General features: G+C 43.1%; 1 protein-coding gene across 1 annotated transcript in view; it reads right to left on the bottom strand.

Moving 5' to 3' along the window:
• Plxna2 (plexin A2) overlaps positions 1-20209 on the bottom strand; it is a 189158-nt gene that overhangs the window by 54904 nt on the left and 114045 nt on the right. The window contains exons 5-9 of the mRNA XM_021198674.2: positions 10225-10325; positions 7051-7174; positions 5516-5669; positions 4896-4992; positions 2552-2666 (exon numbers count right to left, since the gene is read on the bottom strand). Coding sequence (XP_021054333.1) covers positions 2552-2666; positions 4896-4992; positions 5516-5669; positions 7051-7174; positions 10225-10325 — 591 coding nt within the window. The remainder of the gene's footprint in view (positions 1-2551; positions 2667-4895; positions 4993-5515; positions 5670-7050; positions 7175-10224; positions 10326-20209) is intronic.

The raw sequence follows: 20209 nt of genomic DNA, 5'->3' as shown, positions 1-20209 counted from the left end.
AGTATACAGGCATGAAATTTTTGATTCAAAGTTGGAGGAGGGGCTTGAAGGAACTGGTAAAAAGATATTCTAGTAACCCTAGAAAGATATCTAAGGGATTTACAGTCTCTAAAACAACTTTACCCAAGCTGTGCACACACACTTTTGCTATTCTTTGAACTTTGGGGAATGAGGTTCCCTAAAGCAGAGCTTTGGATAGAAAAAAATCTGAGCCTGTAAGCCACTGACTAAGAAGAAATGCGTTGTCAGCTGTGGCTAAAAGATTCAGTTGTACTTTAGGACTTTGAGAAAGAGGCCCTAGCCACTGTGCTAGGAAATTGCACTTCACTTCTTTGCAGAGTCAAGCCAGCAGCTGGATGGATTCTGGGCTTCCCTCACAGCCTCCATTGAGTTCTAGTGTTATGCCAACAGCCAGCATGTATGAGGGCAAGAGAGCATCTGCCCTCTGACGGGGACATGGGGAGAAGATGGAGAGAAGAGGGCAAGACACAGACACTAAAAAAATGAAAGTTAGATTGAACAGGAGATGTAAGTGTGCATTTGCCCCCAAGGTCTTTTGGTGATCATTTAGTCATGACTAGCAGGGAAGCAGTTCTCTGGAATTTCAAATCTCTCACTTGCTACTCAAGAGGAACTGTGCTTCAGTGAAGGGGTGAAGGGGGCTGGGCCTGCTTCCAATTATTCCTCTTGGGCTCAGTCCTCAGGCCTCCCCACCATAGTTTATTTGTCTTGCTCCCTATGACAATCTGCTTGCCCTTGCTCCAGCTGTAGGTCACCCTCAGTCTTGGCTCTGGATTTCTATCTGCCTGAAAGGGTAGCTTCCAGAGACAGAGATGCTCTTTGTCCTGATTTGTACCAGCTTCTTCCTGGGCTCCAGCTTTCCTCTTCCAGTGTATGAAGGAACTTCATAACTTCAGCAGCCACAGTGAAGGTTGCTTTCTGAAGATGGTGATTACTAACCTTCCACTGCCTAGCCCTTAGTTCTTCTGTAGTGGCTTGCTCTCCATGGCTATCCTTTCATTGGCTCCTAGGCTGTGTTAGCTCCTGCTCCAAACCTTCTGCATTTAAGCCCCTATCCCAAGAAGGCTGGCTTCAAACTCCTGTAGAATCCCAGGCCTGAAATTAATTCCCAGGATCCATTAAGATCAATGTAGCATTCTGGCATGCCCAATGACTAGAAAAGAATCTTTTCTAGATTGTCCCAGGGACTGGATACCTGGCTCTATTATTCTGAGGCAGGTGCGTGTGGGTCTGTCTTAAATACTAGTCATGGTGTCATCTATCTGCTCCTCTCAATTCAGACAGACTACTTGTCCTTTTTAAATACTTTATATAATACAGATCATTTCAGAAAGGGTAAGCTGTTGAGTGTCAGGTATATCTGTTTCCAAACACTTTAAGGTCTCCTTTATGGTTAGCCATACAAGCAACCAGCACAACTGTGAAGATTGGGAGAACCAAGAAATTCACTTTAGAATACCATTGACAAGTGGCAGTCCCCATTACTTACACTTAGGTATGGAGGTCACTCACTGTTCACCATTTTCCCCATGTGTACATTCTACAAACATTCACTGATAAAGGATTAGGACTTAAAAATAAGATGTGGCCTTTGCTTTCAAGCAGCTTCTAGTTCAATGCAGGAGGGAAATATATCTAGAAAGGCTACAGTAGTATATGAGAATTCCACGGTCACTCATTAATATCTGCAAGTTTTTCTAAAATACTGAAAAAAGTGTGAGTGTGTGTGTGTGTGTGTGTGTGTGTGTGTGTGGTGTATGTACAAGGTCCTAACTGTCTAGTTATAATTGGCTGCCCCTGGGCATGAAAAATAGACAAAAGAAAGGGAAATTGAGAAGCAGGCTTCATGGAGTTGAGGCATATTCGGGAATGTGAGAGAAACAAGTTTTGTGAATAATTGGTATTAAGTGGAATATTCACAGCAAAGATGAACATGATATTTTACTGTATCAATGACAAAGGCAGGTCAGACTTTAGGGGAGGAACCTCAACTAGATAATATAATAGGACTTTTGGCAATGCTCGGTGCTTTTTGCTAGCTGGATTTCTTTCTGTCTCCAAGGCCACCCACCCAGTAATACATCAGAGTCAAAGAATCATTGAATTTTAGAGTTGGATGAAAAGTTGGCATGAAAAAATGGTTGAGAGTGAATGTTCTATTGAAGCACAGTAAGTCTACAGCCAAGCAAAGAGCTAGGCTCAAAGAATAGATAGCATTCATTACAGTCTCTCAGAGCATGGAGTCTATTTGTTGAGTATGCTTCCTCTGAGCTTTTAGTTTCAACTAGCAATCACCTTTACACTCTTGAATACAGTCTTAGTAGTCTAGCAGATTTAGCCTCTTTGGGGGGACCTTCTGTTGCTACTTTATTGGACCTTATAGTATCATTTATTTATACCATGCAGAATCTCTGATAAGGTGACCAAGATAGGGCAGGACAAGAGATGGTGAAGCCACTGGACAGACCATTTAGGAGGCAAGGAGACTGCTTTTGGGGGAATTTTGTCATGCCACAGAGAATGTTCTTACCTCTGAAACGTTGATCCTGCCTTCCTGGAAGGAACAGGTGGTGGGGTCATGTGTGCAGAGGTTACGGTACTTGCACCAATGGCAGCGGAAGGCGCTGTTAACACAGGACAGGCACCTGCAAGGAGACAACAAGAGGCCAGCCATACAGGCCTGTCATGAAAGAAGGCTGTTATCCTTACATTTTCATCTCACTTTTGAGAAGGTAAACTAGGGGACCATCTAGTACTGAGAACGTGGATTCTGCATCTGAGATGTTCATGGGGTCAGAAACTTAGCAATAGACTGGAACAGCAGTGGGAATAATTTAACCTACCAAACAGTAGTGTGCTAATTTATATTTTCAGGAATTTTGCAAGCTAGAAATTTACTCTAATGGACTGAAATTGACTATGGTTGAACCATTGAAACCATGGAAATTGGTAAGTACTATAAATTAGATTTCTAAAACTGTTATTGCTGGTAGTTAATGCCAGTATACCATGGGTTATCAGTCAGAGCAGCTAGCTGAAAAACTGTTATTGCTGGTAGTTAATGCCAGTATACCATGGGTTATCAGTCAGAGCAGCTAGCTGAAAAAGCAGAGAGGCAGAGACCAGGCAGATCTGATACTATGGATTCTGCTGACAGCACCGATGTCACCTTGAGTAAGTCACTCACTCTGTGCATTAACGTTTCTTCATCAGTCTGTTCCAAAACATCCCTGTGTAGTCCTCAGGGTTGTTTGGTGTTGTGAGATAGTATATGGGATTTTTTTTTTTCAAAAGAATAATGTTAAATGGGATCATTATTTCCAAGAAGTTAAGTCACCTATTATTTCAACAACTTGAATAACATTTGACTATTAGCAATTTGGTTCACAGCACTTGTGTTTCTTTATTGTGTTACATTATTGAATGATAAGTTTGCCCCTTATCACTAGTGGCCCTAGCATGGAGAAATAACCAATACCTATGGCATACATGTTCTTCCCAGAGAGAGCACTTCTTTCTTTTTGAGCTCACCTGGAGGCTCTGTGTGTGTGCAGACCACTGTGACAGAAATGTACTGAGGTCTTCCTCTTCCTCAGTTTCTGTATGATAGCCTTTCAGAACTACACTAAGCCGTTATGAATAGAAATAAGTCTGCAATCTGGCGCCATCTGGTGGGGTTCTTATTAAGTCTGGGTGGTAGGGGCTTCCATTCAGGGGTCTCAGGCTAGTAAGACCAAGGATGAGGTGACTTGGTTCACACACACTGTAGAAAGGACTTTTTTCTCGCCATGTACACCCAAGGTCAGTCATGTTTAAAATCACTTTGTTTCTTGAGTTCGAGTCAATGCTATTTCATGTACTCCATTGCTAATAGATTTTTGAGAATATATATGATTCAACAAGTAAAAAAATGAATATAGTCTAGGTTAAAAGAAATGGTATTTGTTGGATTCTAACCTGAGTCTTCTACTGTCTGATTTTATCACTTTCATTGGAACACTTACTGTCTAAGAGTCTCAGCTTACCATACTAAAAAGGGGGGGAACTGAACTTGATACTGTGACATTTAATAGAATGCCAGGAGTAGAGAAGGGTAAGATAATGTTGAGAAATAAAATAGAATCCTGGCTGTCAAGAAAACTCTGCTAAAACTTGCTGCCTGTGACAGTATCTTCCTTGATATAGAAATACATCACTGAATGTGGTGACTTCACACTGGATTGCTATCTAACAAACAATAGATTCTGTTACCACTGTCTTAGATTATGAAGGCTGACAGGTCCTCCCTCCAAAAAGTCTGTAATTCCCAAGCTGGGTTATCTGGTGGTTGAAATTTAGTGGGTTAGTGGTCATTTTTATCTAGTTCTGTTTCAGTCTCCTTTTCCCGCCTTAGTTGCCTCTAGCTATTTCCCACTTTTTGTTCCTTTTGTTCTGTCCTGCTCATTACATATATTAAGGAGGGATATGTTGCACACTGAAGTTAAAACCTCTTCCAGCCCAGGCCTTCTCACTGGATACTGAGAAAGGCTGCTTCTTAAGCCTGTTCTCCTTTGTGTGCATAGCAGAGTCTTTCACACCCACTGCAGCCCCTGCCTTCAAAGCCAATTGGCTGAAGTGAAGACCTGTTTTTACAGCTTCTAGGTCAGGACCCTCTTCTTACCATCCTAGCTTCAGATTACCATCTATATACTAGGGTGGGGCCAAAGAAGTGAAATTAGGGGCTGTGGTGAGTGACTGCCATTCAAATGAACATGTGCCAGCCCTGATAGAGAGACTTCAATGTTACTACTGAGCAAGTCTTGCCCTAGAAGGAAGAAGTAGAACCCCATACCCACATTCAGACCCAGGCAAGGCTCCTTTTGAGGCATGCTTACAGTTGGTGGGCACTGCAGTTATAGAACTTGAATTCGGTGCTGACAAAGATCTTTCCTGTCTCTTTGGATCTCAGCTGCAGCTCTAGGCCAAACCAGTCTGCAAGAGAAGACAGCGTGAGAGAACCTGGGGCCCAGTGAACACCCTGAGGGGAAGGTCATGTCATAGAGCCACCTAGGTGCACAGATGGTAGAGAAAGCCTGCCTGAACCTATTTTTTCCCCCCAGAGAATCTCAGTCTGTCTCTCAATAACAGATTCCATGAGTCCCTTGGTTTGGTTAGGCATGATCAATTACTGAAAGAATTTCAGAATATTAGCTCAAGAATCATTCAAACCAAGTTCTGTGGGGAGAGCTCAAAGTAGTCTATTACCCAAATCCCACCTGTTTCTAGGAAGGACAGGAAGTGGGCACAGTTCACATTATACATTTTCAGCCTAGGAGGAATGAACATTTTCCTCCTTTAATCTCACCTTGGGCATAGCTGTGTTTTCAAACTCAAACAAGTTGCATAAGCCAATATTAGCATCTGGTATGTGAATATTGGTCAGGTAGCTTCATGCCTATATTTGTGACTCCTAAGCTCACCATGGCACCTGCAGCTCTTTTGACACAGTCCTTACCTTGATCCAGAGGGATGACAGGGACATCCTTGGGTCCAGGTGAGATGCAGATGACTTGACTCCCAGATACCTGTCCCTCCACCTCAGTCAGGTTCCCAAAGGCACAAGCAATACCCTCAGAGAGGTTGGGAGCATCATTCACAACCAGGCTGAGCTGTGGGAGAAGAAAGAGCTCAGTAGAACCAGGAACCAGGTGAGGTTCCCCATCGGGACCTATTGCTCAGGAACCTCCTTGATACAAAAGAAGGGCACTGGTCTAATGATCTCCCATCTCTGACACTAAACAATTAGAATAACAAGTGGTTGTGCATTGTGTGGGGTCACTAAACTTCATAAAGATTATTATTATAAAGACTACTTCAATCTTGTCCAGCATTGGAAAGCACTTGGTGTTCAAGGAAGTTAGGAGATTTGTACCAACATTCATCTCAGACCCTTCTCTATGTGGCTTGGAAATTAGTTGCAATGCACAGACTAACCCTAATCTACAAATGAGTCATAAGCTTAGGCCTTTACCACAGGCCTTAGCTGAGCTCCTAGGAGTGTAAGTTTCATCAGGGTGGAGGCTGGCCAGGTATGGAGCTAGGCTGGTAGAAGAAAGTAGATCCTTGCCTTGGTTACCACTCAACCATTTACTTGGAAACTGTGTGCCCCAGAGCTTCTGCTCCTCTCTTCTCTCTGGGTCTTCTACTTTCCAGCAGCACTGGTGTTGGGCAGGAGGCTCATAAGATGCCCAGGGAATCAGAAAAGCTTCACTGATGGCCAAATAATATCTACTATCTAGTCTAGAACAGCAGTCTCCAGCATCTCTAAGTTTGCAGAGTTTCGCTGTAATGGTAAAAAATAGACTTCCTGGATTTGGAAAATGTTGTCTTGAACTCAAGCCACTTTTCAATTAGTTTGTCCTCAGCTCTTACAATAGGCACAGCCTCCCTTGATTGTTTCATTAGCATCACTGTAGCTAAAACCTCTTGGTGGGGGTATGAATGAACCAAAACTATAGAAGGTTCATTAGCTAATTAACATTCATGAAGCTCATAAAACCTTCACAATGAAAATGCAGTTATGGCCTAAGGACATGGAATATTTTGAGTTATACCTTGACAGGTGCTTATTTTATTATGTTTAATATCCTTTTAAAGCATACACTTTGAATGAGTCTCAGTCTTCTTTTAATCTCTTTTCTGCCTCTGCCAAGCACAGTGGCAAGCTAAGGCTTTCTTGAATAATTAACAGAAGACAGAAATCATACCATGTCCTAAGACTGTGCTGTTAAGTACTGTATGATGTCATAGATTTTTTTGTAGTTAAATACAAGTTTCAAATTTACAAAACAGATCTGTGGATAATAAATTTGCAGAATGTGGTGACTATGCCCTTTACAACAGGAGTTACCTAAGGGGTGTGTGTGTGTGTGTGTGTGTGTGTGTGTGTGTGTGTGTGTGTGTGTGATATTAGCACTGAAATCCTGATCAGTACATGCAGGTATTAAAGAAGTTTGCTCTGTGCTCCAGTCATCCCTGCTGTGTACTCACCAGCCGGCTGTGATCTGACACAGAGATGCTGTTGGGGTGTACCTCAAGGCTCATGCACTGGCTGATACTGGCAGCAAATCGATTTGCTTCCCAGGCCCGTTGGCATTTGTCTCTTCGGGAGCACCTACATGAACACAGATTCATAAGAGGTCATGGCTCCACTGTCCCTGGGTAAGAGTGTGTTGCTGCCCCAGCAATATACCTTGTTGCCTTGTGATGACTTTCACTGTATTCTCAGGTATCCACTGTCACATGTAGCTAATGTTATTTCACAGAAAGGGGTATTAATTCCAAGCCAAGATGCTGGTTAGGTGTAAAGAACACCATGCTAGTACTGTCGGATACTTAGGTAAGAAATTTGGAGTACTTGAGAAGGAGGGCTATGAACGTGAACCTTACAGTTAGAGTGTAAGTCTCTAATACCAGGCCTGTTACCTGCTAACTGGGCCTCACTGGTCTAGTTACTTAATCTTTCTCTTCTCTGTTTTCTCATCCTTAAATTAGCAAGGATGATAATCGCCTACTTTGTAAGGCTACTCTAAGAGTAAAGTGCAGTAGTACTCAGAATGCAACCTGGCATTTAGTGGATGTATCCTCATGCCAGCCCTTGAAATACTGAAATTAATAATAATGATTAATAACATTATCATTTCCCCCCAAAGGTGTTAACAAGCAAGGGTCTTTGTTGTGAGACAGGATACATATGATCTTTTGCTGGATTAATAGTTCTTTAAAGGAAGAATCCATGTTTTATTCAATGAGATATTCTATCTGTCACAAGCTATATTTTAAATGAATGTTTGTGTCATGAAATAATGCTTGAAGTCAGAGACAAACAAAGCAGGTGTCCAGGGTTGCTTGTGTCAGAAAGCCCACATGGCCATTTCTTCTGAAATCATCTCTGGTTTCAAGGTCCTCATTCCATGGTGGCAGGTAAGTGAGGTGTTGCCTGAACTCAGAAACTTGAGACTACTACCTGCTGTGTCTTATGGTACAGGCTCAGGGCCAGTGTAGCTCCAAACCAAATAGCCACATAGTACAGTACTACATAGTCAAACAGTATTTCCTACTCTGACTACCCAAGCTCCTCCCCTCTTTCCTTCCAAGTACATAATGGATTCAAATGTGAGTGCTGTCAAAGGAAGAATTATGGAGGTTTAAGTGAATCCTTATGATGGCTTTAAAGTGAGCTCTTGACTAGAGCCTTTATTTCATTGACTAACTGAAATGACTCTATTTGAAAAAATCATACTATTTATGGCAACAACTCTAACATAGATAAATAGTCTGGGAGACAATAACACACTTGTAGGGGCAAATGATACAGAAGCGACAGGAGGGTTTCAAATCTCCTTGGACCCAGAGGTTCAGTTATCAGCCCTCTGCCTCAATCCTCTACTGCTTTAGAAGAGGCTGGCTTTCAGGCCTGAGGCTGAAGTTGCTGGGTCCTCATGGTCCTGCTAGCTGGGCAGTCTTGGGGGTAGGTAGGAGAAGAGTGCAAGAGAGTCTGCTGAAGATATGAATGCCAGGTAATGAGAAACCTGCATATAAAAGGTGCAGCTCCTATCCCCAGGCAAGCTTGCTAGGTAGAATGGCTGGAAGGTGTGTGCCCAGGGAGGTGGGGAAGATTCCCTAAAGAAAAGTGAGGAGTTCAGTGAGCAGAGGGAATCTGGGCTATCCTGATTGAGTTCCATCCTTCGAGACACAGCTGACCTAGATCAGGAGAAGGATGAGGTGTTCTAGGGTAGTTGAGAGATGGGGTCATTACTGATCCCATAAGAGGTGCTGATATAAGCTGGAAAAAATAAACAGTAACTCCAATCTGTAATTCTACTGCATTTTTTCCTGTATATACAGAGTGTAACAGGCACTGAAGCCTGGAGGGAAAGGCAGGGAGGGAAGATGGGGCAGGATGTATGTAGATGGGACAGGTGAATAACTACTGCAGAGTGTGAGGGCCTAAAGCCTGGGCATTTCTACATAGCTGTGAGTGAACTGTCCAATTCTCAGAGAAAGAGCCTGCAGATTCTTGGATCAGACACATTGAAACTTGACAAATTTACCAGCTTTTCCATTCCTGGAGCAGAGTTGCTGGCTCTGGCATCTTGACTTCCTACTGACTTACATGATAACTTACTGTCCAGGTTTTGTTGATGTCACTTTTGCAACATTTTTTCAGAAATCCCTTACCTCCAAAACCCAAGCAGGGACTCAATCCTTTGTCAGTGGGCTTAAATCCAGTCCAGATTTTGCATCTGTGAAGCCTCCCTCCCTCCCTCCAGAGCCCTCCCAACACCTGCTGCAGAGGCTGAAAGCCAAGAGCTATTGTGCAGGACCCTGAACTCTGGCCCTCTGCCTCCGCCTCCACCCAAAACCCAGCACATTTCATAGAAACGCTTTGCTAGCTGGCATGGCGCCATGGAGTTTCCAACACTATTGGGCAACAGAATCCCTAGCCAGGCTCCTGTTTTAGGGCTTTCACCCTTTTTCTCTTCCTCTGGGGCTCCTCGAATTAGGAAGTTTAAGTGTGATTTTGCATTTCTATTGAGCTGTTGTTCAATGGTGGGGATGTATTTGAATAGGAATATGTGGCCAGTTGGATGCAGTGCAGACTTCTTGGAATCATGAAATAAAGAGGCCAGAAGGGTCCTCCCAAGGGTACAGAGACCTTAATAATTATTTTGATTTGTATTGCCTCTTCATTATTTCCAAAGCACTTATTATTTCATTTAGGTTTCACAGTTCACCTGTGAAATAGGCAAAGGAGAAATGGAGACTCAGAGTTGTCAGGGGACCCACCTAGGGTCACACAGCAGCAAGCTAGAGTGCAACTTCCAAGTTCTGGCATCCTACCATCTGGTCTGTAAGCCTTAGCCCCACTCCTTGTACAGACAATGCAAGAGGCTTTTGGAAATTTTAGGATTCTACAGCTGCCCTGTGACTTTTCTCAATCGCATGAGAACATAGTCATGTGCTTTTAAAGTTGCTGAGAGGGTGAGCAAAGAACTGCATGCAGGAAGCAAACCCTGTGGCTTCTCACTGTCTTCCACATTGTGTCTCATTCATAATATCTACTGTGCAAAAGAGGGAAATTCCTTTACTGTCCAGTCCACCAAACCAGGAAACCCCCAGTCTTCTGCATGCTAGGACCACCTCTGAACACCACAAACTTACATGTTGTGCAGGGCACACCAGCCACAGTGAGGATCCCCTGAGCTTAGACACTCTCCACAAGTTGTATACTGTTCACATGATTCAACAGGGACCCTGGTGACCTGGCAGAGAGAGGAAAAGGAGCATGGGAAGGTCATGTTGTGACAAATTGAAGATGCATTTCATAATTCTCTCCTTTATTCCCCCTAAGGTATTTCCATCTCATTGTGGGCAAGTCTGAAGAGGCTAACCCTAAACAGGAAGTATGTGAATGGTAGCTCCAGACACTTTGACTTTACCAAGGGTAGAAAGAGAATCCTCCAGCCTATTGCTTGTTTCTGAGTGTCTTTTTGAGAGCCTGGCAAGTGTTGAAAATGGTTAATTCTGCTAAAAGGCTATTGAGTGGCACAAACTCATCTCTGAAGAGCTTTCAGCTGGGCTTGGGCTGAGACATCCTTCCTGCACTGCACACATGGGGTGTGGGGGGGGAGAAACTTTTCCCATGAAATAATATTCATAGCCAACCAAGTGTACCACCTGGATCCAATTATCCCATTCTCTGATGTCTGCATTCAGTTTCTCTAGTAAATCTCCCATTCTTTGGAAAGTCTGGCAAAATGAGAATCTCCACAGAGAAGAGCTGCCTGTTTGATTCTTCTTTGCCTGGTTAGTGGGAATTTGCAGATCAAGCCCTCCCCCTCTTGCAAACCCTCAAAAGCCTAGCTTTTGAAACCCCTCTTGGTTTTCTGGAGGAGCCTGGGCAAGCTCCTGAGTAGGGTGTGTGTGGATACCACTCTCCTGCACCTGCCCAGCACATGTGACAACAAAGGCCATGCAAAAGGGCTAGAGGGTTGGAGTTTTCCGTTTGACATATCTTAGGTGTCTGTTGCTGGCTGTGTAAGAGGCTTCTGAGTTGCAAAAAATGCATGCTGGGCTGGAAATACACATTCATTTGCTGGCCATAAAGGACTGTCACCTACTAGAAGTGTGAGCCCAGGTGAAAATGTGACCTATTATATATAAGTTACCTAGCCTGTGCTACAAAGAAGAACTCAGTCTTATAAAAATAATAGAAATAGAAGGAGAAAGAGGAAGGGGAGAAGGAGGAAGAGGGGAAGGAAGAAGAAGATGATGAAGAGAAGAGTGACCAGATAGAAAGACCCAAAAGACTTTCCAAACTTAAGGATTATCATGGGCAAAAGTTACAGATAAGTTCATTCTAACTTGAACTTGTAGACTTGGAGAGGCAGTATGTCATTCTAGGCCTACCCACTCTTAGTACACTATAACACTCAATATAACTGAGTGACAGACATGCTGAGCCTTAAAAGTCAAACTTCCTTGATAAGGAAATAAGATGTAAGGAAAGTAAGCATAAAATCTGGAAATTTTGTTTAAAAAGTAGGCATCTCAAGTGTAGGTTGTGGAATCATTGGTTTAAAAACCTCAAGCATAATATATCTGAGGGTTTAAGCTGATTGTAGATCAGCCTGATATGACTTGTTAGGGTGATGTAATAGGGAAAGAGGCTAAAGATATCATGGACCACCAAAACAGGTTTACAGTACCAAATGAGAAAGTTTGACATAAGAAATTCAGGATTCTCTGATCTGCAATAATCACTTTGTCTAAAATATACTACTCATCAATGTAATGAATGGCAAGCAGGGTGACATTCCTCTGGAGGCTGTGAAAGGGAATTTAGTCCTGAAAGGAGACTGTTATCCAAAAATTTTATCTGTATTTACTCATATCTCCTTGAGACTATTTCTTTAAAATATTTTTATCTTTGTGTGTTTGTGTATTGATATATGGTATATGCATGCATATGTTATATATTTATATGCATGTATTTGTATATGTTATATATGTGCATATGTTATACATACACACACACACATATATAATACACACACACACACACATATATGCAGGCATGTATTTGGCATAGTGAACATGTGGTCAGAAGACAATTTCAGGTGCCAGTCTTTGTCTCTCACCTTGTCTGCAACTGCTCATGTTGTTCACTGAGATATACAACAAGCTAGCTGGCCTGTGGGTTTCCAGGGATTCTCCTAGAACTCCCTCCCTTCCCCTAGAATCCTGCTGAAGTAGCACTGGGATTCTAAGCCATGTTACCAAGCCCAGCTTTATGTGAATTCTACGGATCTGATCTCAGATCCTCATGCTTGTGCAGTAAATGCTTTTCCTATGGAGCTTTCCAGCTCAAGACTTCCACATCTGACAGCTGAAAGAAAACATCCAGTTATCACTACCAAAGAAAAAACCCTTGAAACTTCCTCACAGTTGGCAACACCTACAAGAAGCACCTTTCTGACAGATGTCTCCTGGAGAAGTGGGTGCCAAGCCCAGGCAAGCCTCATGATTCTAAATCTCTCAGGATATCTGTGACTCCAATGCTCAATAGGTTTCTGTTGGCCTGCTCCAGTCTACTCTGCAAGGCCTAAGAGCATCAGTCCAGTGCCCATTCCCTTTTTTGGGTTTTGGGCTCCTTGTGAGTGATGTCTGCATCTGGCTAGAAATTAAAACAACTGTCTGCATTACATTCGGCCCGTCTGTCAAAACACAGCCCGGCTCTCAGCAGCTGGGAACGGGGGCCTTGAATGAAAGCAGTGTCTCTGGCAACAAAGCCCACTTTCATGCCAAGTGCCATGGAGATAGTGAAACCCTGTTCTTCTCCAAACATGAAACCAACAGCACAACTATTTTTCCTGTTTCCTGGGCCCTCCTAGTGTGACTTTTTTTTTTTTTTTTAAGGCAGAGTAGAGTGAAACAGGAAACTTAGAAGGAGGGAGGGCTTGAGAACTTGCATTATTCTTTATGATCTACAAGCTAGGCACAAATCAGAGCGACAGCTGCCAGAGAGACTGGGAGTAGATCCTTACAGTAAGAAGCCCCCATGGACTTGCCCTATGTATACTGTCACATAACTTTAATTTCATCCATCAGCTAGTGCTTTTGGTCTGGTTTTCCATATGGGCTAGTAGTACACACTTCAGGAGAATAAAAACAAATAAACTAGCAAACAACCAACCAGCATTAAAACAAAGCTATTACTTCAAGTATTCCATGAGCTATCATAAGACCAAAGTGCTGTATTCTAGGGGCAACATGAAAAAAGACAGGGAATTCTAGGAGAAGAAAGACACTGGTGTCTTCACTCTCTAATGACATCACTAACCCTGTGTGCCTATTGAATATTTGAGAGTACTAGTCCCAACTGAGGTGTGCTATAAATATCTAATGTATACTGATCCTGACGATTTGGTAAAGAAAAAAAGCAAACATCACACTAGGAATTTGATATTGACATCTCCAAAAGTTAATGTTTTGCATATATTAGGTTAAATGAGATCTTTTACTGTTTGAAATGTAGCTACTAGGAAAGTGGTAACCAAGCCTGAAGTTTCTGTCTGTGGCCAACATTTGGTTTGTCTGCCTGTGCCACCAGGGGGATTTTGTGTAAGTCTGGCATGGCCTGGGCCCTTCAGGATGAATATCTTTAATATATTTCAGGAGGATAGACCTGCATCCCAGGAAAGCAGAGTCTCTTAAGAGCCAGTATGAGGACAAGGTGGCAAGGTATGAATTAGAAATGTGGGCTTGAGTTTCCTTGGGAAGGCTATGGAAGACCAAAGGAGATAGACTGTAGAAAGTCTCTGAACTCCTTAGCCTGTTATTCACAGGTCAAAAGAATATCTTTTATAAATCGGGTCTACCAAGGAGCCATGCTCTCAATGCACAGTCCTTGAATTACAACCACCTTTAGCACCATAAGGTTAGACAACAAAGTCCAGGTCTGCTCAGTCAGACCTCCATCTTTCCCGTTGGTTTGTAGGTGTGCTGACATTTAGGAGCCTCTGGCACAGCTGACTTAAGCTTCTTAGGACATTTGTATATGGCAGTTCTTGGGGTCAGGAAAAAAACCAGAACCAGACTGACCTTAGGCAATGGGAAGAAGTAATGTTTTAAGAGCCTGGATGCAAACAAAAAAACTCTGGGGACTTCTTCAAACCCAAGGAGAAATGGGCTTCCACCATCAAATTTTATGTTTTATTTTAGTTTATTTTTTGAGACACATTCTTTCTAGGTAGCTTAGGCAGGAAATCTCCTTCCTCCTGCCTTTGTGTGCTACCATATCTTGCTTGAGAAATTAGGTCCTTTTAAATCCTAGTTCCTAGAATCTTCAAGTAATGAAGTTCAGACCTGAGAAGTTTGGGGCAGACCTGTGTGGAGCCCAGGAGGTAGTCTTGCATTTGCTAGGACCAGGTAGAACCAGGTCTCAGGCCTCAGGAGAATGGGCATTTTTTTTTTCTAAAGTGGGTATGATATATTGGAAGCAGGGCTTTTCCAGGGCTGATTCAGAGTTTAATGGAACACTCCTTGGTTCTTTAGTCAGTGTTTGCTTATTACTTCATCTTAACTAGGCTAAAGCCCCTCCAGTGAGTTCTGAGATCTCAGTTTCCTGGCTTAGGAGTTCTGAGATGAATTATATGGGAAGGCTCGGACAGAAGGGCATCATCTCCTGCCCCTGCATGCCTGCTGCCTCCCTGGCACCCAAGAGCTACTACCTCTGACTGGGTTCCACCCTCACACTCCACATTCTTTCCTGTTTGAGCTTATGTCTTATAATTACACTTCTAATGAATATAACTGTCCTATTAAGTCATTTACTTAAGAAATAGTCCTAATTAAAGATGACTCATGCTATGTTCTTAGCTCCTGTGGCCCAGGGGGCCCTGCATCGTTGGTGCCTTCTGGAACCTTAATTAGTAGAGCTCAGTGGGGTATACATGTGGGGTCTCTTCCCCCAACTCCCTCCACTCAGTACACTGGGCTCATTAGGGATACCCTAAGATTATGATTGGCTGTGGGGATAAGTCTCTGGGGGAAGCTACTAGAATCTTCCTTGTTCCTGGAGTTCTTAAAGACCATTCCTGAGACAGGATGATTCTGTGACCCTGATAAAACTGCCATCCTCACACTGGGCAGAGACTTTGTACAGTTTCTGTCCACAGAGAAATGCATAAATTTCTAGATGCAAGAATTCCCAGAAGTAATGGAGCAAGATCTCAAAGCTGACTGTCCAAAAGGACAGAGCACTAGTGTTCATCTGTTACCCTGCATGAAAACCTGGAAGGAGAAAAACGGTTTTGATACCTGTACCTTCCAGATGAACACCTGACTTGAAAGTAGAAAACTTCTTTGATATAGATCATGCCTGAATCCCAGGTGTTCAGTGAACCTTTTGGACATACTAATTTGTGAGACAAAGGGGTGTGTTCTTTACCCTGTTAGAATCCATAATTCAGTGGGAATCAAGACTCATTCCAGTGGAGTAAAAGCTATAATGGATGTAAAATCAAGGTATAGTAGTGGCTCAGAGGTAGGGCAGTAGCTAACCACTTGCTGTAGGGGTAGCAGCTGGAGTACAGTATTCAGAGTCTCATGGGATTCCTTTGGGGTCATGTAAATGAGAGACAGAGTAGGAGGGAAAGGATAAGGGAAAGCTGTTCCCCAGACACTGAGCATCTAATCCTCTGCTTCTCTGGAATTTGCTTGCCCCCTGCCAGATGGGACACCTGTCCCTACATGTGTGCCCTGCTCCTGACACAAAGAAAGGAACACAGGCTTTCTCCATGGCGGAGAGCCAGGTGACAGGGTGGGAGGTGTCATAGACAGCCTGGCTGGAGCATGCAGTTGCCCTAGTCAACAACAGTCTGATCCCCAGGGCCAGGGCATAGCACACAGCAGCTGAAACTGATGGAAATGACTCCCTGGCCTCTTTCTTCCCTTTGTGCCTTTTGTAGCAGTCCTTCCCTACAGATTGTTTCTGACCCAAGTTTGTAGGATTTCAGCTGAGCCCATTTTCTTCTCTGCTAGCGCTAGAGAATCATTCCCTGAGTCCTGTGTAGACAAAGGCCTACTGCAAAGGGGGTTAAATTCATAGAATGATCTCATTTGATCTGCACAGCTTCCAAGAGAGCAGGCCTTTGCATTTTGTTATATACTATGATCCACACTGGATCCAACAGAAAATTAAAGCACCAAAGTTATCTTCACTGACTGTCATACCTAGTGGGAGTGGCTTCTTCCCTGAGACAAGCTGTGAAGGCTCCTGCTGTGGAATTGGAAAGATCAATTTCAGGAAAGAGGCAATGGGCCAGATCTGAAGCAGGATCAGAGTAGGTCCAGGAGGTTAGAGGCCACCTGTACCTGCAGTAGAAGGCACCTAATGGTGCTAGCTGATGGGATAGGTGATGGGTCTTGTTGTCTTGGTGGGAAGGTCCCCACCAAGTCATGTCACTGTTGTAACTTGTTGCAAACACTGTGGAGAGCCCAGTGAGGATTTTGCCTAGCAACCAAGGGTCTGTCCTGTTTCTACATCAATGGTGGTCAAGATCCTCACAGAGAGCAAAAGCCTGCTAGTGGTTAGGAAGTCCCACCTATAGCTCTGATTCTCTCAGGTATGCTTGAGATAGCTAGCCACTCTAAGTCACACCTCTAGACCCACCTTGTACTATAGCCCCCTTGGCCTGTCATGTCTCTATCCAAAATTACATACGTCTCTCTTTTCCTGCATAGGGACAAAGCTGATTGAGTACTGGGTATCCAAAGTCACCCAGGGACAGTGTAAAGGTGTGGAGGATCCAGTAAGATCAGGTGGCTGACAGAGTGCTGCATGGCATCACCTTGTTCTGAGCTTAGGAGTCAACACAGGATATGGAATAAAATAAAGCAGCAAGAACAATATTCCAATAGCTGCCACTGACCTAGTAGCTCCTATATACCAGACATTTGACATATATAATTTTATTTATTCCCTATGCTTACCTTACATAGACATGCTTTTAGTCTTGTTTTCCCATTAGAACACAGTCTCAGATTAAGTAAACTGTCAGGGTCACATGACTTGGTGAAACAAACAGTCCAGGTCTGTCTGTCTCCCACATAAAGGCAGTGAGCAAGAGCAAGAATTAAGAAAAGCTTCTCCTTCCAGACTGTTGCAGGTCTGACTGCCAGTACATCCTTCCTGAATACCTCTCTGCTCCTTTGCTACATCTCAACAGTGTTTTAGTTGATGAATCAGAAGCCAAAGAGCACAAAATGAGATAAGAAGATAAAGAAAGAGACAAATCATGGAGGAAGACAGTTGGTTGCTGAGGTGTTTTATAAACTGATGATGACCATAATGGAAGAGCCATGAGCAGGTCCCACCCATGTGAGTCTCCTGAAGAAGAGGAAATGATTTTATTCCTGTCTGACCTGTGGTTCCCGGTGTGGCTTTAGGCCTTTTTGTGATGACTATATCAAAGTGGGGTAATACTACCAGACCAGATGATCTTGGGAATTACCAAGCAGGCAGAGCTCCTCTGAGTCCATACTTCCAGCAGCCATCTTTTCTACCAATCAACATCCAGTAATATAGTCATTATTATTTATCTTCATGACTAGATCTCTATCTTTATAAAACAATAATCACATCCAGATATCCTTAAAACTTAGTAAATCAAATGTCATCAAGGACCTGCCTGACCTCTAAGTTATGAAAGTTTCTGAACATTGCCACTAAGAAAAAGGAGGTACAAACTCCAACAACCCAGAAGTGGTTCTTAAGCCTATGGCTATAGCTTCAGAAATACACAGCTTCCTGACCCTGAGCTGATCTGAGGTCATGTCCTAAGACTCCTGACTATCTGTAGATCTGAGGGTAGAGCAAGTTCAAAGAGAAAATCTATTTTTAATGACTTGGGTGAGAGGGTAGTGGCTGAGTAATTCAGAGTAATTAAAGCTATTTATCACTCTGAGAGAAGTACAAAGTTGGTTGAGATTTTCAGACACATTTCTTCTCTTTCATAAATTTCTACAGAGGTCCTACAGAAGTCAAGATGGAAAGAATAGGGACTAAAGAAGCCTCTAGCCACAAACAGTGCAATTCAACCTTGTAGTGAGCAAAGGCCCTCTGAGCCCTATTCTGGTATTGCAGTCAGGTAGGCCTTGGGCTCTCTAGGAACTCCCTCTAGAGCAACAGACACTGTATATGCTGGTTAAGAAGTGGTTAGAAGACGGTCCTCATTTCAAGTTCAGGTCCTGCTCACATTACCTATAGTGCAGTAAGCTTAGACCTCTTTGAACGTTTGTTTCCTTCCACACAATGGAAGCAACCATAGTATCAGTTCTTCTTTGAGAAATATGTGGCATATATTCATAAATAGACTTGTGCACAGTTGGTACTCAATCACTCAACTCATTCTCCAACAGCAAACCTCTTAGAGGGGGCAGCATGAGCATGGGAAGGGGTCAGGAGGGCTCAGCTTTTAGTGTTGTCAGTGTCCTTGAGCATTTCCACCTGGCCTCTCTGGGTTGGACCTGTTCATCTACCCTAAAGGAAGAGTACAATGCCTGGAGAACAGTACAGCCCCTCCAACCACTGATTCCTGACATAATCCCATCATTGTACAGGGTCTAGGATTCTGGGCTGAAAATGCCAAATTAAGGTTAGTGTCCTATGAATGAAGGTAAAACAGATTGGGTAGAAAGGCAAGGGGCAAAACAGTATCTTTCAATAGCACACTGTTTTTCCAGCAGGACTCCCAGCTGGAAACACTAGGGAGGTAGAAGTGGAGCCCTTTCTAGTTTAGAATTCTGGAGGGACCTACAGAGAATCATCAGTAATGCTGATGCTGTATTGTCTCCATGACAACAGTGGATTTATTCAGTTAGGGAAAACAGGTGGGATAGGAAGCAGGAGTTGAGAAGGATTGAGAAAAAAGGAGCTAAGAAATAATTCAAACAGATCTCCTATCTTGGCGCTGGATGCCTGAGACTAGCAATGTCCTAGTTCCCCATGGAGTCAGCATCTACTCATAACCAAGGAGGGGAACCTGGCCAGTCCCATCATTGCAGTCTATACTGGATCCTTGTCTAGAGCTGGCTCCAGTAATGCTCCTGGCCACGGGGTCCAAGTCCAGCCTTATTACATTGAGCTCAGATTTATCTGTGTTGTGCCTAATAGACCCTGGGCTCTGGCTTTGCCCTCTACTCATGGTTCTTGACTTCTAGTGACCGAGAAAGTATGAAAAGTAGGCCACAAAGCTAAGTTTGACCCCAGATCCCCTTTACAGGAGGAAATGCCCATGGCCTTTGGTACAGGAAGGTGAGGTTAAGGGTCAGATATGTCAAGGGATGAAGTCCAAGAGGAGACTAGTCAGGGACTTAGGGTAGGGATGCCTTTGAAGGTACCTAACAAAATGTCAGACTTTGGTGTATAAGATGAAAACTGAGAACGGGGATCTTTTTTTTAAAGGGGGAAATTTTATCCATGCTCCTGAGTAGCTAACTACTTTTGACAATAGTCAAAGGTTCTGGTCTGATTTCACAAATGGTACAGAAGCAGAAACTCTCAACAGAGACCATACTCAACTTTTCAATTTTGATCATAGCTACACCGAAAGCTTCTCATACTGTTTGATAGGGAAACAAGATAAAGTTCTCAGTTACATGTGAATGAGTGTAGACAACTGGTATTTCACAGTGGATTATGTTACTAGTGGTTTTAAAGAAATATATTTAATATATATAAATATAAATTAAATGTAAATATAAAAGCACACACCTTTAATCTCAGTGCTCAGGAGGTAGTGACAAAGCTTTCATGCTGAGTTCAAGTCCAGTCTGGTCCACAGAGCAAGTTCTAGGACAGTCAGAGACACACAGAAACCCTGTCTCAAACCCCTCTCATGCCAAAAAATCTCATTCAAGCCCCCAAACACCCATCTGTATGTCCATAAGCTATTCAACACCTTATTTTAAGACAGGTCTATGTGAGATGAAGTTTTCCCAAGTACAAGTTTATGTGGGTGTCCTGAGAACATTTAAGGTAAATCCTGAGAACATTTAAGGTAGACTTATCTAGGATCTTCTCTTCTTCCTTTGCTTGTTATTCTATCTCCTCTTTTCCTCCTTCCTTCCTTCCTTCCTTCCT

Source organism: Mus pahari, chromosome 5 (assembly GCF_900095145.1).
Source record: "Mus pahari chromosome 5, PAHARI_EIJ_v1.1, whole genome shotgun sequence".
Lineage (NCBI taxonomy): Eukaryota > Metazoa > Chordata > Mammalia > Rodentia > Muridae > Mus > Mus pahari.
The sequence above is the reverse complement of the archived record's forward strand: the minus strand, read 5'-3'. Positions and strand labels throughout refer to the sequence as shown.